The sequence below is a fragment of the Puma concolor genome, chromosome B2 (genome assembly GCF_028749965.1).
Source record: "Puma concolor isolate L17-30 chromosome B2, mPumCon1.1.hap2, whole genome shotgun sequence".
Classification (NCBI taxonomy): domain Eukaryota; kingdom Metazoa; phylum Chordata; class Mammalia; order Carnivora; family Felidae; genus Puma; species Puma concolor.
Window position 1 is genome coordinate 66,541,798 of NC_141671.1, and position 16,903 is coordinate 66,558,700.

Below are 16,903 nucleotides of genomic sequence, written 5' to 3' on the forward strand. Positions count from 1 at the left end.
AGACTTATTTTTAATCTTAGAAGACATGCTATTATCCATACATCAGCCATTTGTATTTAGTCAGTTCAATAATGAAACTTTCTCCTTACTGTATCATTTTAATTTGTTGGTCTGCTTAAGTTAACCTCAGAAGACATCTTCCTTTTGCAGCCTACTTGGAATAGACTTCCTATTGCAGAGTAAACTTATGAACATTGTAAATACAGAGTCTTACAGTGTGCTATTTCTTCTTGAAAGCATATGCTTAAAGTATTCCTGTATTCATGACTCTAATTGTATTTATTCAGTCAAGTTATCTTTATTGAGCTCTTGCTTGCTGTACAGCTGTATTCTAGGTACTAGAGATAGAGCTCAATAAAAAACAAGAGACAGAAGTCTCTGCCCTTGTACAACTTAACAAGAGGTTTGTTACATTGGAGGATTCTGGATTAGCCCTCTAAAAACCACATGGCATGCACAGTTGCAGTAACTTGTCAGTTTCGTTTTAATTCCGTTTCAGTGATTGCATGATGATGGGTTTCTTCTGGTTTTTAAAGTCGCTGCCTTGTAAGAGTAACCAGGTTTTCCTTGGACGAATGTGTTGGTATCAAACTTAATGTGAACCTGCTGACTGAAGATCTTTTTTGGCCCTAATGTTTTAGGGTTCTCCCACCATGCCTTTCTAGAAGGGGATACGCAGCCCTAAGAGCGACTGATCAGCCAGTCCTTAGGGGAAAACATCCCGCTCGCTCAAGGTCGAGTGAGCACTCTAGTGTCAGAACACTGTGTTCTACCCACCACCTTGCCCCTGGAGGGTCGGCGCCACCTTCTCCGCTTCTGACAAGGTCGCTATTCAGTGTCCAGCCCAGCATTCATGTTCTGCCTCCGGGTGTTGGTGTGGTGTTGTACCTTCCTGAGCACTTGATGCTTTCACTCATTATGACACCATAATTTTTTAATCCTTTCTTTGTGGCACTTAAACCTCTCCCACATCCTCTATTACTTGCATCTATCTTCACTGTGCTGGTAGTAGTCTATAGCTCCTGCCAATTAGCTATCATTGAAAATTAAATTTGACTGTGTTATGTCCTTCCATCTGTTTGTGGCATATTCATATATATATATATATAGATATATTTTAATTATGTGAAATTCTTTATGAGAAATTACCTGGAGAATTAAATGTGTATTTTCTTTAAAAAGGATAAGAGAAATTAAAAAAAAAATTTGTATGTGTTCAATAAAATCTTAAGAGTATTTTAAAGTTCTTTAGTTTAAAAAATTTTTTGAATGCCAGCAGATGGAGGTCAGCTTACTCATGTGCAGTAGTAATGTATCTGCACACTTCTCAAATTTATATTTGTAATTTTGACCATTCCACCAGTATATTTTATAACATGTACTTAAGGTTATTTTTTTTAATATCTGTCAAGATTTTTCCTATTTAAAAATAAATAACAAGTGAATGGTAATTTATAAAAGTCTACAGCTAAAACTATTCTTATCACTTACAAATAATTCTAGATATAAACATTCATTAACTTAATTGTAGCAATTTAGGCAACAGCCTTTCTTAACTAATTTATCCACAATGATAGAGTTCAGAGGCTGTAAGTCAATATATTTGGTTCAGCACCACCAAAAATGGATAATTTAATGGAAAGCCACAATTTCATAGAAAGTTAATTCATAGAAGGGAGTCTAATTGTACTCAATTCAGAAATTCATTATGCAGAACTGTGTGTGACAGACATTATCCCTGTCTCTTTTAGTCACTTTTTATAATATTTCTTTTACACATACCATCAAAAACATTTGATTTTGTTTCCAAAAGCTGAGTTAGGAGGTTTATGTCTATTTTAATAGTAATAGGATGAAGGGAAGGTATTTGTCAGGCCCTCTTGGAATTTCACCTTTTCATTCCCCCCTTTGTTCTTTGCCCACAGAATGCACAGACAAGCAAGTCCGACCCATCCTCCTCCTGCAGACACATCCTTCAGCAATCGGAGGGGCCGGCAGCTACCACAGGTGCCAGTGAGAAGCGGCAGTATAGAACAAGGTATCCAATAAAGAGAGATCATTGTCCAAAAACCTTGGATTTGAGAACCACCTCTTTTTATACTCCTTTTATTAAATGAATAGTACTTTGATTTATGTAGTTTGCAGAATCCTAAGATTTTGTTTCTTGAAATTTTATTCCCAGAACCTAACGGTAGTGGTTCATGGAATATACTCTGACATTGCTGAGTGAGTGAGTGAATGAATGAATTTTAGATTGCCAATTAAGAGAGTTAAATCAGCCCTAGAAACACCTTTTTTCAAAGAAATAAAGAAACAAAACACAATTTTTAAAATCTTAGTAAAATATGGTATTTTATGTGTGTGAGAGGGCTTATTTGAGCTTTTTAAAAAATATTTTTTAAACAAACACTTGATCATATTGAAGTCTTTACTAGTATTTTTTAATTTTAACTTATTTGCAATATTCTGTGTTTTTTATACAACTTTTATGAAGAATGACTTAGAGAACACATTTTAGTGTTTTGTGTTTTTTTTTAACAGTTCATGTTACTTACAGATTCTCTTATTTTAAGCATATACATATTGTGTTTATTTTCCTAGAAAGAGAGAGAATGGGAAAGAGAAATAGAAAAAGAGAGAAGGAAAAAGTTTTGACAGTGGAAATAAATTCCCTAAAGTATTTGGGCTAGATTATATAAATTCTAGGTTAAAATAGTCACTGTGTTTTTTCATGTGACCCAAGATCTATCCTAATTCCTCCATAGGTGAAATGATTTATCTTTATATGTTATCACATAACCAGTGTGGGATCTGTTAAGTAATTTAGTGAAATAATTTTTATTTTGGGGTTGTAATATAAATACAATGGACTCACATTTAAAACATGTATTCAAAATCTTCATCCCCATAAAATGACAAAAAGGGTAACATTTTGAATATTTTTTCAACAGTGTTGGTTGTTGCTGATATAAAACTTGTATTTCATTCTGTATTGAGGGAGCTGTGTATGTGTTTTACTTAATTGAAGTACTTTACTGAATGTATCACAGAAATGTATCACACAACTATCACAGAAATGATCTAAGAAGATAAGTACATTGTTTCAATGACTGTTATGGCAGAATTTATAAATAGACTACTTGGTTATAGAAAGATTAGTGTAGATTTTAAGAAGTATTAACTTACTGATAGAGGAATGCTACTATGGTAAATTCAGGATGTGTATTATTTTTAAAGATTATACATCTCACTGATATATCATGCTTCAATATTCAGGATTATTATAAGAGTATTCATTTAGTTACTAAGATATATATGCTGCTATGTGAAAATCTGACTTTCTTTTCTAAAATAGCAATTAATTCATTGGAATTCTCAATTCACGTGTTTAACAAACTTTCTTTTCTCTTTTGGGAACATTTTGAGAAGATAATTCATAATGTTTTTATGACTCAAATTAACAACAGCCCAGATGAAAGAAACTGCTTTAAATAAAATTTGGTGTTTATATAAATTATCCATTCATGAACTCCTGTTGCACAACTAAAAGAACTACAAATTCTAGAATTTTTCTACAAACTCAGTGTTATTAGCCATAATTTGCCAAAGATCGATATCCAAAAAGTCATGTGTTCCTAAAATTCTTTGCATTTCCTCCAGTTGCTAAAACACTCTATAAGTTCAAAAGCATATAAGGGTACTGCATATAACGCATACAGTGAGGTTGTAGCTATATTATTTCTATAGAAATAAGAATTGCTTCTATGAAATAATTTTGAATGTATGCTGGATTTGTTTTTTTTTTTTAAGCTTATGTTCTATTGTTAATATCAACATTATTGTTTATGATATTCATATTCACAGTTGTCTTTCAGAGAAATCATCAATTTGTAAGGATTGAATTGAGGTGGGAAGAAAGGAATGACTGAGGATGAAATTGATGGACTTATTTTTATATTTAATATCATAAATATACTAGTAAACTCTTTTTGTTATTTGAGGTTCCTGAAATTTGTGATCTCAACAGTCATATACATAAAACCTTTTAAAAATATGAGAACAAATGTGTTATTTTCTCTAAGTGTTTTTCTATAATTAAAATAGGTCAGTTTTACTTTATGATTTTATCATGTGCTCTGGGACCTTTGGTAAATGATGATAGTGTCCACCATCATCTTATCATGGATCTATTTCACACTGAACAGACATGACATCTTTGTGTGTCCCAAAATACATTTTTTAAAGTAAAATATTCATTTGATTCATGGACTAGAAAGAATGTAGCGTGTTCTATTTATGATTCATTTCATTGTTGTTCATAGGGCTTTCATAGAATTATGGTTTTTTCTTTTGATATTATTTTTTGAAAGTTAGTTATATCTTCTATGAAGTTAATGCTGAGTGCAGTTTATTTGCAATTAAGCCTCTACTTGATTTCCTTCTCTCCAAGTTTCTTTTTCGTTGTTTTTTGTTGTTTTTTATTTTTAACAAAGAGTATTTTTTTTGGTTTTGTTTTTATTTTTGTTTTTGAAAAAAGAACTGAGGTGATGATAAGCAGTTGATTGGTAAGAGCAAATATTTCAAATGGTTTAGTTTCCTGGATAGTGATGCAACTTCTTGATGAACTTATAAAGTAATGTTATTCATATGGTTTCTGGGTAGAGTTACCTACATGATTGTTTTTTGGATTCATGCCAGGATGCTTAGATTGGATGCATGTTTTGTTTTATTTTCTGTAACTCAGTTTTACTACTCTGTCTTTGTAACATAGAAGCAATATGTGCTATTTAAAGGCAAACACATCCTTTGAAAAGACATTTTTACTTAATTTTTGAAAAAGTTTTTTGAAGTTTCTTTTAAAGATTAAGAATGTTAGCATACTTGCTACAGGGATTCTGATTATATTAAAGTATGCTTGGAAGAAAAGAAGAGGAATGATCACAACACAGATTTTGAGATAAATTAGTCAAAAAAGTAGCCTTACAATTAGGTAACTAATGGTTTATGATAATTGAGAGCAAAGACTTCCAAGAAATTTCTCTGGTTATACTACAAAGTTGTGTTCCAGTGTAGCCCTATGGAGAGTGAATCTGAAAGCAACATAATTGTTTGCATACAAATGTTATATGGTTTTCTGAAACCAATGAAGTGATTTTTTCATGCTCAACTAGACGTCTTCTAAAGAAGTATTTAAAAATTATTTGTAAACTAACACTTGGTGTGCTAGTTATATTTTATGTGTTCTATTATTACATCTGCCACTTAACAGTCTAATGGTAGTCCCCTTCGGAAATATCTAGAAAAGCCATTATGTTTCAATAAATAGTGTACCAACAAGGAAGCAGATATAAAGTTTTGTAAAATGTCTTAAGAAATATAATCTCCAAAGAACAATTTCTGTTTGAGATATTTTAATATAATTAATTTGAGAAGGAAGAAGGGATCACTTAATTAGGATAATTTTTTTCCATGTGGAAAATGTTACTATTTTCACAGTGAAGAGAAAATGCCTACTATCTAGTAAAAATCAGAAATCAGGTTTTCATTATTTATATAAAATTTCAAATTATCTGTACTGCTATCATTTTTGAAATGATAAAAATGTTTGTATGAATATTAAGTATGCTTTTTAATACACTTGCAGTAAAAAGTCTTAATGGATTAAAATTAGAATGCTTTAGGAAAAATTGGTGCTGAAATATTTTGCTGTTCTTAAAAGGCAAGAAAAATGCCGTACAATATATTTTTCAACGCCAAACATTAATTTCCCAATGTTTCTGTTTTTATTTTAAATCTTTAAATTGTATTCATTCTTTCTTTGATTAGTTTTAGTACCATATTTGAGAGTTCCTCATGGTTTGTCATTGTGATTTATCATACTACATTATATGTTGTGCATTTTTATTATTCATGCCATTGTGTTGATTCACATTTCCGTGTCTAACTATAAATTTGCTGATTTCTTTCTTTTGTTTCCATCATTATGTGCATTTAATTCATTGAAGAACAAGAAAAATATAACTCTTCCACAAAAGGTAAATATTAATGTAACTTTTTAACCATTTAATATTATTCCTTTTCTTTCATAATATGTGAGTTATATAACTGTATTTATTAAAATAATGAGCAAAATTATTTAGCAAAAAGGTAGTTTTTTCCCTACAGTGTTTTGTAAGGCATTTTATGTTAAGTATTTTATATTGTGCACAGTTCACACTACAGAGGAAAATATTAAAATGAAGAGTGCTTTGTCTTAAAATTTACCTACTCTGACCATTCCTTTGGAAAAATAACACATTTTTAAAATATTTTTGTTTTGTTTGTTTCCATTCCCCTGCTCTCATGTAAAGGGTTTAATTCTTACTTTCTGTTCAGGGTAATGTCTCCAGTAAAGGAATAGAAAATCCCTGGATTTTCCCTTTTAATAGCACTAATATTGTAGAATGTTTGGTCCCCACTGCAATCATGCATCTAGGAAATGGATGCTTAAATGTTACTTCTCTTGGCCCACTTAGACTGCTTTGTTGGCACATTGGTAACCTCCAACCTTATCTTTTGGATCACAGTTGAGTTTTGGTCTTCAGACTTGAGTTTCAAGCAGACGTATACCTTGACCTGCTCTCATGTGCTGCTAATATTATTTCCTATTCAGTATTACTGTTGACCTGATAATTAAGTATTTGAATATGAGTTTTTAGCTTAATGAAATAATATTATTAATAATAGTTAAAAATTAAATAATACTGTATAGTGTAATAAAAGTACATTTACTCAGTATTGTGGATTAATGATTGAATTAATTTGGTGGACATAGTAAGCCTAAAAATTAGTCCTGAGAGTAGCATCATCCCTACTTTATGAATGATAAAACTCAGATTATGAGAGATTAAGAGACTTACACTGCTGATGAATAGTAGACTATAAGCCCAGGTCTCTTCCTTTTGACCTCCTTCCACTATACTTTAGTATATCCTGTTTTAATAAGCACAAATCCCAACTACATTATCCCTAAATCCTAGTATATTCAGGTATTGTTATATATCTCAGTATTACAGAGTGAAAATGGGAGATAATATTCAATTACTTATTTAATTTGAATTTTTAAAACTATGTCTATATTCTGGTAAATGCATATTCTGGCAGACACTATACTAGGCAATAAGTACATATTAAGAAAAAATAAAATATTATTCAGTAAGATCCAAGATGTCTACATCCCTAGATTTTGCATAGATTGCTAGCCTTCCTGAATTTTTAATTCAGGTATCAGAAATATAACTTCAAATTCAGTGGTATAAAAATGGCCAATACATTTGTACTTTAGTTCAGAAGAATTTACTTGGATTTGCATGGTAAATTTTAGTTGATAAAGATATTAAAATTCTATATTAGAAATGGGCCATGACCTAATTAATTCAGCCAAAAGAAGGAAAAAGGTAATAATTGTTTAGAGAGATCTTCCATATGTATTATTACTACCCAAAAGCTATAATTAATCAAAACAAAATTCCTAAGATGTGCAACCTGAAGTCTCTGTGAAGTATGCACATTTACAGGCTCCCTGCAGAGTGTGACAGATTGTGACATTTTTACAAGGTCATTGTGTTCTGGCTGAGATGTGTCATCACTCTGCCCAGTTTTCTTTGCACACAGGACATGGATATGCTTCACAGAATGGAACCACACATGACTGAAAATAGCCAACGAGGTACCTCCCAAAATGCATGCAGGCAGGGCAGAGAGCTCAGGGGATGCTGCATCTCTCTCCTGGTATCGAAGGGAGTATTGCTTAGTCACAGACAGTGTTCAAAGCCCAGAACAAATAGAAGCATATTCAGGAAATCTCTTTAAATAAAGTCAGACTTTAGGCTCACATACCTCATAAAAAAGAAACAGTTTTGTTTTGCATGGAAACTCTGTTGCTATGAGCTGATCTTTTCTGGGATGGATCGTATTGGAGAATTAAGATGTTTTGAGTCCTCACATGGGACAAGCCATGCCTAGGTGACCATATAGGTGAAGGGGCTCCTCATGAGAGTTTGCTTTTAATGAGTTGTAGACGAACTTGTAGGGACAGCTAATGGTCCCAGTTTGTGGAGGACTGAGATGCAAAATTTCCAGTGCTTAAACTGGGACAGTTGCAGGCATAGGGGGATGGCTGGTCACTCTAACTGCAGGGGAGTTATATATACTGCAGGTATATAACTTTTCAGCATACATTCGTAAAGCACATAAAAAGAGGCGTTAAATACTATTAGCATTTTTAATGTTAGATAAAATTTATTGAGCACTTACTCTATGTGAATGACTTGGCCAAGAGCGCTACCTGAAGGATAACTATCCATATCTTCATTTTCCAACTGAGAAAACTCATGCTTAGGAAGGTTAAAAATCTGGCCCTTTATCAGTCATTTATTTGGTAAGTGGTAGAACAGGAGGTGGGCCTGAGACTCACTCCAAAGACCTTGTTCTTAACTGCTCTGCTCTACCGGCTCTTCAGCGTTCAGACAGCATTTACTGAGTACCTACCTTGCACGCAGTACCACATGATTGTGGTAACAACACATGTACAGCCATAAGGGAGGTATTATTACCCATTTATTTCATGTAGAGTCAAGGGGTTAAGTGAAATGCCTAAGGTGACAAAGCTTCTGGACAGCAGAACCAGATTTTCAGTCCACAGCCTATGTTCTGTCCAGGGTTCCATGTTGCTGTGACATCTACCACTTACAACACCAGGATCTTGGAGAGGCCCAGTTAGGGGTTCCAGCACCCCCTAAAGAGCCATTTTTTTACCACTGAACTAAATCTCCTAATACCTGGCTTGCCCTCAAGTTACTAATTTGAGAAAATAAAACCAGTGCATTTGAGTAAAGATAACACATTCTCGGGGTTGAAAAGTTAACTTGAGAAAATATAAATATTCATACTACATTATTTATCTTTTACTTCCCTCTTTTATGTTGAAAGCTGAGAAACCATATCATTTTAGACTTCACAAACTGCTTTATAGGCATATTTTAAATTATTCATTCTAAAAGTAAGCCAATTTTTCCCTCTCTGCTACATTTCTTGGACAGTTTTAAAGAGCCCATGAATGTAGTTTGGGGGCATCGCAATAATGATATAAGAAGATCAAAACAGAACCAGAAATTAAATGACATCAAGGTGAGAAAAAATGTTACTATCATAATAAATTTCTAACTTATATGACTTTGGATAGTATTTCTTAAGCGCATTAACTTTTTGGGTTTTGTAAGCAATTTTGAATCATAACAAAACACATCATATTCTCTTTTATACAAATATGAATTTTCTTTATTATAAAAAATGTAATTTAAACACATGGAGAATGAGCAGCAATTAGAGTTCAAGTTATTAAATGATTTGAATAGGGGCAGAGAGTAAATGGCATTTGTTGCTTTTTGTTTTCCAGTTTCACTAATAAGATATATAATAATTATTGCAATCAGGTCATAGAGGCTATTAAAGGATTATCTCTAGTCAACTGTATTTTAAAGTACAAGGTTTCTATAAAAAAAATGCTCCAATCAGTTACCTATAATTTCCTTCCTTAAATGTTGAAAAGAACAGTTGGAATGCTAACTTATGCAAAAAAAAAAAAAAAAAAAACTTGTAATTTTTCTGGAACTCTTAAGCATTAACCTTAATTAGATGTAATTCATATAAAAAAGTGGAAAACATTATTTTAATAATCTTCTGTGACCTTAACTATTGTATAGATGATACTTGCACATTAAGAGTATACTATGGTTGTAAAACGGTAGGAAAAAATCATGTAACTTCATTTTTGCTAAAACAAGTAAATTAATTTGTGTATTCTTCAGAAGCAGCATTATTTTAACTGTCACTAAGTAAAAAAGGATTTCAGTTTTATTTACATTTTATTAGATGCATATTTGGCCAGGTGATTTCATTTCCTCTTATTGTATCATGTTGTGATTTCGAAGATTTAAGTTTCTTTATCTTCCAGGGCTTTGCTTTTCTTGAATACTTAATGAATATTGATGAATGACTGTTCATATTAGTAAAAGTGTCTATCCATTTCTTTTTTTGCCACAAATCCATAAATATAGTTGTCATTCTAGCCTTCTCTTTAAACTTTAGAGAGTGAAGCAGCTCATGTGAAACAGTTTAGAACTCTTGGGGGGTTTTCCCTAAGTTTATTTATTTATTTATGAGAGAGAAAGAGAGAGAGAGAGAGGCACAGAATCTGAAGCAAGCTCCAGGCTCTGAGCTGTCAGCGTATAGCCCGATGTGGTGCTCAAACTCACAAACTGCGAGATCGGGACCTGAGCCGAAATCAGAGGCTTAACTGACTGAGCCACCCAAGCGTCCCAGAACTCTTGGTTTTAACCTTATTTTCCCATTCTGCTGATTCATATGTGGTTATTTATAATAGTATATGTACTTTTAAAACTTCAGAGTATTTAACACATCAACTAAGGCTCAGCTTGCAATATAGGCCTCATTGTGGGAGAACATCATTATTACCCCTTTCTTCCTGGAATTTGTGGGGAAAGTGCAGAGGAAGACTAAAAGGCAGACAGAGGTCTAGCCATGCATAAGCTCTTTGATTTTTTTAACAACATATATTTCCCTTAGTGTATTTTTAACAAGTTTTAAAATTGGTAAATATTTTTTACAAAAGAAAGGGAAGAGATTGTCAAAAAATTGATACTGAATTTAGTAGTTATGCCACATCAAACCTTTCAAGATAGATACTGCTGCCGTCAGTGTAATTGCCGTCAGTGTAATGAAAACTATGGATAAATATATTGAAGATCATTTGGAATAAGCAACATGGCCCCTCGAGGAATGATTTTGTTATTTCCCCAGAGAAGCCTTACCTACCTGGGCTGCTTTTCATGAAGACTGTATTCTAAGAAGTGTCTCATGAGGAAAATAGTGTTCCTTCTCAGAAGAGAAAAACAGTTAAAAAGCCTTTTATTCCTGTGAAACATAAAAGAACAAGGTAAAATGGCAGATTCTTTCATCAGGAGTCTGACTTTCTTACCTGTCAGGTGTTGGACTAGTATTTTCAGTGTTGCTCTGGTGCTTGACAATTTTGACACTGAAAGTGATGTCTGGGATTGGAAATCCTGAGCTTTGTTTTCGACAGTTTGGTGAAAATCAGCATGCTATAAGTGATGGTATGTGGCTTTGGCTGCAGTGAGATTTGAGTGATTATATATACAAATTACCTATTTTGCCTATGCCGATACTGCCTTTCAGTGATATACCAAAACACAGGTTATTTTCTTTAAAAGCCTTTAAAGGCAATGTGTTTTCATTTAACATGTTATTTACTTGTTGTGTTTAATGTTTCCCATGCTGGACAGATGTTATCTTGTATTTTTATTGTTCCTACTAGCATAGCACAATCCTTCATATTTAAGAGAAGCATACAATAGCACAAGGAGGACCATTTGACACATTTCTACCCTTGCAAATTGAAATGCACTTTATTCTGAGAAAGTGACCCAGAATTTGGGCCTTTCTGTGTAGTCAAAATAGTCTAGACATTAAATCTTCATGTACATCTACTGTATATGTGTGTGGAAGGTAGAGGACATATTAGTATTCCATCAGAGTTGCTTACTACATTTGTATGACTCCACAAATAAGATGAACATGCAAGGAATACTTTTTAATTGAGAAGAAACCATAATAATAAATAATAATGTAAAATACACTGGTGATTTTTTCCCCTTAACATCTATATTTGTAGCAAGGTGACATTTTAAAATGCTGGAAATTAGGTGCTAGAGCAAGTGAGAAAGTCATTATTGTAGTTTTCCATTTTTTGAAAATGGAAAAATTACCTTGCTAATACCCTATTGAAGTAATACAAAATCATAAACCACAATAGGTGGAGGTTACACTGAGTAGTCTTAATCATTTTATAAATAACAACTGCATAGTGAAGAAACGTCTCAGGAATTGATCAGGGCAACACTGACGAACCAATGAATGGTAATGGGTCTAAGATTATAATCTATGCCTAGTCATTCCCCATCCTTGGGACTTACCGTTTTGCCACATTGCTTCCAAATGTATGGAGAATGTTTATACATATTAACAATGTGTGCTCTACTAAAGCTTAAAAAACTGTTAGTAGAGATTAGTATTACATTTTTAAAATTTTCAGATATCAACCCATCTTTCTGTTCAGGCTGTGGATAGTTTATAATGTTACAGAATCAATTAGCTAAATATTTGTCATCTTTTATTACTTTATAGTCTCCATGTTTCATATTATATTGTTTCTTATGTTTGAGTTCCTGCAATCAGTGATTTTTTAAATGCTTCAGAGAAGAAATTTTTTTCAATATTGTCAATAACTGAGACATTGTAGGTGTTTCATTTATTTATTTCATTCTGCCTGACAAATTCCAGATATGCGGTCATTTATCATTGCTTTCTCTGAGACATCAGAGCAAAGATGGGACTCCATTATCACTGAAGACTCATTGTACTACTAAATAGCAGTGAAGCAGAGGCATTAATTTTTCTGTTCACAAAGTGTGATAACACATTGTAGTTGACTTGACAAGCTTAGTTATCCTATCCAAATATGATCCTGCGTCACCACTGACAGATGTACTAGCTCACCTTGTTACAAAGTAAAATAATAATATTTTTACTTTAATATATTTACTAATATAGAAACTTTTATTATTCCTGTTCTCTTTTACACTTTTGTTTCACTTGGAATACCCAAAAGTATTTGAAGGCTTAATAACATATTGTATGGATTTTCTTTTTTGCCTGTAAACACAAATATTTGAAATTCCGAATTCATGTTAATTTGTAGATGCATAGGAAGAAATGAAGATTCAGAGCAAATTTATCTTTGTATAATTGTAAATTTATGAATATTTTTCATATATCTAAGAAAGTATAATGATTACATTATAATTATCTTAAATTACACTTAACTCTAATATTTAAAATATTTTTAAGCAAATCACAAATGTCCGGTAAGTCAAAGGAGTTTCCCAGAAAAATCACATTCTTTTTAGTGGAGGTGATACTATATACATATGTGTGCACTATATATATATAGCTTTCAGTGATGGGTTAAGGAAGATTTATTAAAGATTCTTAAGCTTTTTATTTTTTTATTTTTTAAGTCACAGGCCTTATCTTAAATAGTCTTACAAAGAGATAAAATTGGAAGAAATTCATGCAGGCACAAACACAGTATTTGCAAATGATTTCAGCTTATTTGTACTTTCATCAAAGATCATCCATACCATTAAACTAAGAATACATCACAAAATTTGGAAAATGAAAAGGGAGCAATTATTTTACTCTGACTTCTTAATAGTATCTAATATTTTCCACTAGAAAATTGTAATAAATTATAGACTTTAAAATCATATTTACTGTTCTCATCTTTCATACTCTAATAAGAGTCCCTGTTGAGCTTAGAAGAAATCATTTCACAAGTATGATTTTAAATTAACGTGTAAAAAAGTTCTAGTTTTATACTTTCTTAATTGTAATGTTGAGTCCATATTTGATATATAGACATTCACTTGATAAAAATTCCAGAGTTTAAAAATAACTGAAAGTAAAGTGGACCTAAGAAAACAGATTTAAGTTCAATAAATATTTTTTAAGTAAGTTAGTATCTGCTTTTTTAAAAAACACAATTCAACATCAAACACAGCATTCAGCTTTTAGAAAGCATAGTGAATAATTCCAACTTAAAGAACTTTTGTATAAAATTATAGTGTTAATTGCACCTTAGAGGTAGAGAAGAATTGTTTATTACTGTCACTCTATCTGCAATTCTAGCTGAAACAGTCTCTAACAAACATCCTTTTTTGACTATATTGTATCTAATGACTATATGTTCATTAAAAGATTAAATGCAATTGCATGATAATTACATTTGTTGTATAAAATGAGAGGGTATTTTTTTAACTCTAGTATGTGACAGTTTTGAAATTAAAAAAAAAAATTAAAACCCAGAAGTCCTCCAATTTTTAAATTCTTTTTATAAAGAACGAGCAACTGGCATTTTAATGATTTTGTTAGTTTACAATGCTACCAATATTCAGGATACTCCTAAATGTGAATTTGATGCTAGGATTTTGGGGAGAATTGGAAGATATTTCATATTTTAATTTTGCTATTGGCATTAAAAGTCAATACAAAAATTTTAAATGGTGATTAGTAATCATTCTTTTCAAAGTAAGATATTTGAGCTCTATGGGCTGTGGCTCATTTTCCTTATATTGGGATACTCAACAGGTAATCATATTCCAAGGATGCAATTTAGTTTTATCATTGCTAAGTATCTGTTATTTTGTATAAATCATGTACATTAATAATCATGTCATCTGGTTCAAATTTATGATAAATATTTTAATTCATATATTTGTTTTTACTATTTAGATAGACACACCAATAATTCAGAAATAATGTCATTTCATTTCAAAATAGATTGTTTAAAAATAAAATGCAAGTAAGCAAACTCTGTAAAAAGTGTAAAGAACTTGTATAAAGTTATTTCAGAATACACACTAATGTACAAGCCATAAGGAAATAATGAGAACTACTTAAAAATGTAAATTTTATGGAATTATCTGATCTTTTGATTATGAGTAAGTAAATGATAAGCTATTTGCGTTTTGCTTCTGTTCTTGAAATCTGAGAGCAAGCAGTGAGGACAGCATGGCAACTATATTTTTGCTGGCTAGTCAAGGGAGTCTACTTGTGGTTTTGAGTCAGATTTTGGGCATTTTCTTTCTTCAACAGATTAAAAGATGTCAACTTTCACTCCTTTAAGAATAAAAATAGTTTATTAATCATTTTTAGAAGGTCAAAGTGAAGTCATTTAAAACCATTTTAGGATTTATTTTATTTAGGCTACCCCTGTCTCCTTATGATTTCATTTTCAGTTTTTCAAAATAAAGATTTAAATGCAGCCATGTCATATTTAGAGACATGAGGTGTTGTCCTGGCAGACTAAAATCATCAGAACTGTTTCAGATTGCTTCAGGCCAGTAGTTCTTGAGAAATCTTTTCAGTGTCAAGTTACTGTCTTCCCTAGGAATTTCATGATACTAAAAGTGAAGGTCACAAAGTTATGGGCTAATCAATGTGAAAAATTTCTTAAAATTAGTATAATTTATTGAGAATATGAAGCTAATACCATTTAAATTTGCTTTTATCACAAAGATGGCTTTGAGTTACTTCCAGTTTTAAGTGTAGGGTATAACTGATTACATACAGTTCATTTAACTTCCTTGAAATTCAAAGCAAATGACTGAGCAAGGGTCCAGAGGCACCCACAAAATAGGCAGAAGGCAGAGAACAGATAATTGTGCATTTTCTTGTATTGCCTATGGCTTTCTGCAAATATAACTCATATTTCTCAATAGATTTTTCTCATTTTCTAATTAATCTCAAGTAGCCTTTTACTTTCTAGTACTTGTTACGACTCCTTTAATACTGTCAAGTATACATTTCTGAACTACTTCTCTCAAGATCTCCATAGAGCCATCTTTTAATCATACAGTTATCATTTCCTGTCAACATTTCCAAAGCAATTGTGCATCATTGCTTAATTCACAAAACTGTGATGTTAGGGATTGATACTGTCTATCTCATTTACTGAATTTAAGCAAAGCTAAACATCTAATAATTTTATACTAAAAATATAATTAAAATATTTATCCACACATTTCAAACTATGTATTTGTCTCTTGTGCTGTTAGTTTGTACGCACAATAAAAGCTACATATTTATATAATCTTTATAATTGGTGTCAGTATCTTTTATCAAGAATGATAGACCTTTAATCATTGCAGTGGTAAAATTTGCCAACAAGTATCTTTATAAACTCTTTGTAAGAGATGAAATCATCAGCCAAGTTAAGTCACATATATCAACATTTATACTATCCTTTAAGTCATTGGGCCCTCTTGACAGAAGCCCCAATACTTTAATCACATACAAATAGGTATTTTTCCATATATACATATATATATATACACACACACATATATATATACATATAAATGTATATATATATGTGTGTGTGTGTGTGTGTGTGTATACATATATATATATATATATGTATACACACACATAACTTAAAAATAAATCTTAGCACTGGTTGCAGAGGTTGAATAATAGAGGTTGAAATTGTCAAAAGATAAGTTGTAAAAAATAAAAATAGGTCTCACACAATACAGGTGTATGTTTTGAAGAGTTTATTCTGCACACTTGGCTCTTTTTTCCCCTTAATTTGTAAAAATGTATTAATTAATGGCATGCTCTTGAAGCTAAGCTGCTTCTGATGGATTCTGACTTAAAATAACTTGTACTTTATTGAAAGCTATAATTTTCCCATCTAAACAGTCACACTTGCTACTCAGGAGATTAATAAAGACTTAAATGTAATGCAGTTCTTCACAAATTATAACTTAAATAGCTAAACATTTTATGTCACTTTTTCAAAGCATAGGAATTTCATCTATGTGGTCAGACAGAGCCACCAGAAATACAAATCTAATCTTTACTCTTAGTCCTTTTTTAAGACTGGAAATATTCATGAAATGCTACAGGTAGAAATTAATGATTTAATAAGAGTGCCTCAGCAAACCAGGTGCTTACCAATTAAAATAGTTTTTAGGTGACTGCTGTTAGTTGAGGATGTTAAGTGGGTGTGTGCATGCATGTTAAGCATGTGCATATATGTGTGATGTCTTCAGTATGCATATATATTTTCTCTATATATGTACATGCAACAACCAGTTGATTAAATTGAAAGCATATTTTCACAATTAAATCTGATTTCATATAGTCATGAATGGAATTGAAAATATTTCATATCAGGTGAAGAAGCAGCGGGGTCCTTATA

The 16,903-nt window shown here is 31.7% G+C and overlaps 1 protein-coding gene across 50 annotated transcripts in view; it reads left to right on the plus strand.

Annotated features, from left to right (window-relative positions):
• Positions 1-16,903, plus strand: part of RIMS1 (regulating synaptic membrane exocytosis 1) — a 493,071-nt gene that overhangs the window by 366,501 nt on the left and 109,667 nt on the right. For 25 of the 50 annotated variants that reach the window (XM_086707204.1, XM_086707207.1, XM_086707208.1 and 22 more), the window contains one exon: positions 1,926-2,038. In XM_086707204.1, coding sequence (XP_086563330.1) covers positions 1,926-2,038 — 113 coding nt within the window. Of the gene's footprint in view, positions 1-641; positions 825-1,925; positions 2,039-6,005; positions 6,036-16,903 lie in introns of all 50 variants that reach the window. The other 25 variants (XM_025925526.2, XM_086707193.1, XM_086707195.1 and 22 more) reach the window with 3 other exon arrangements.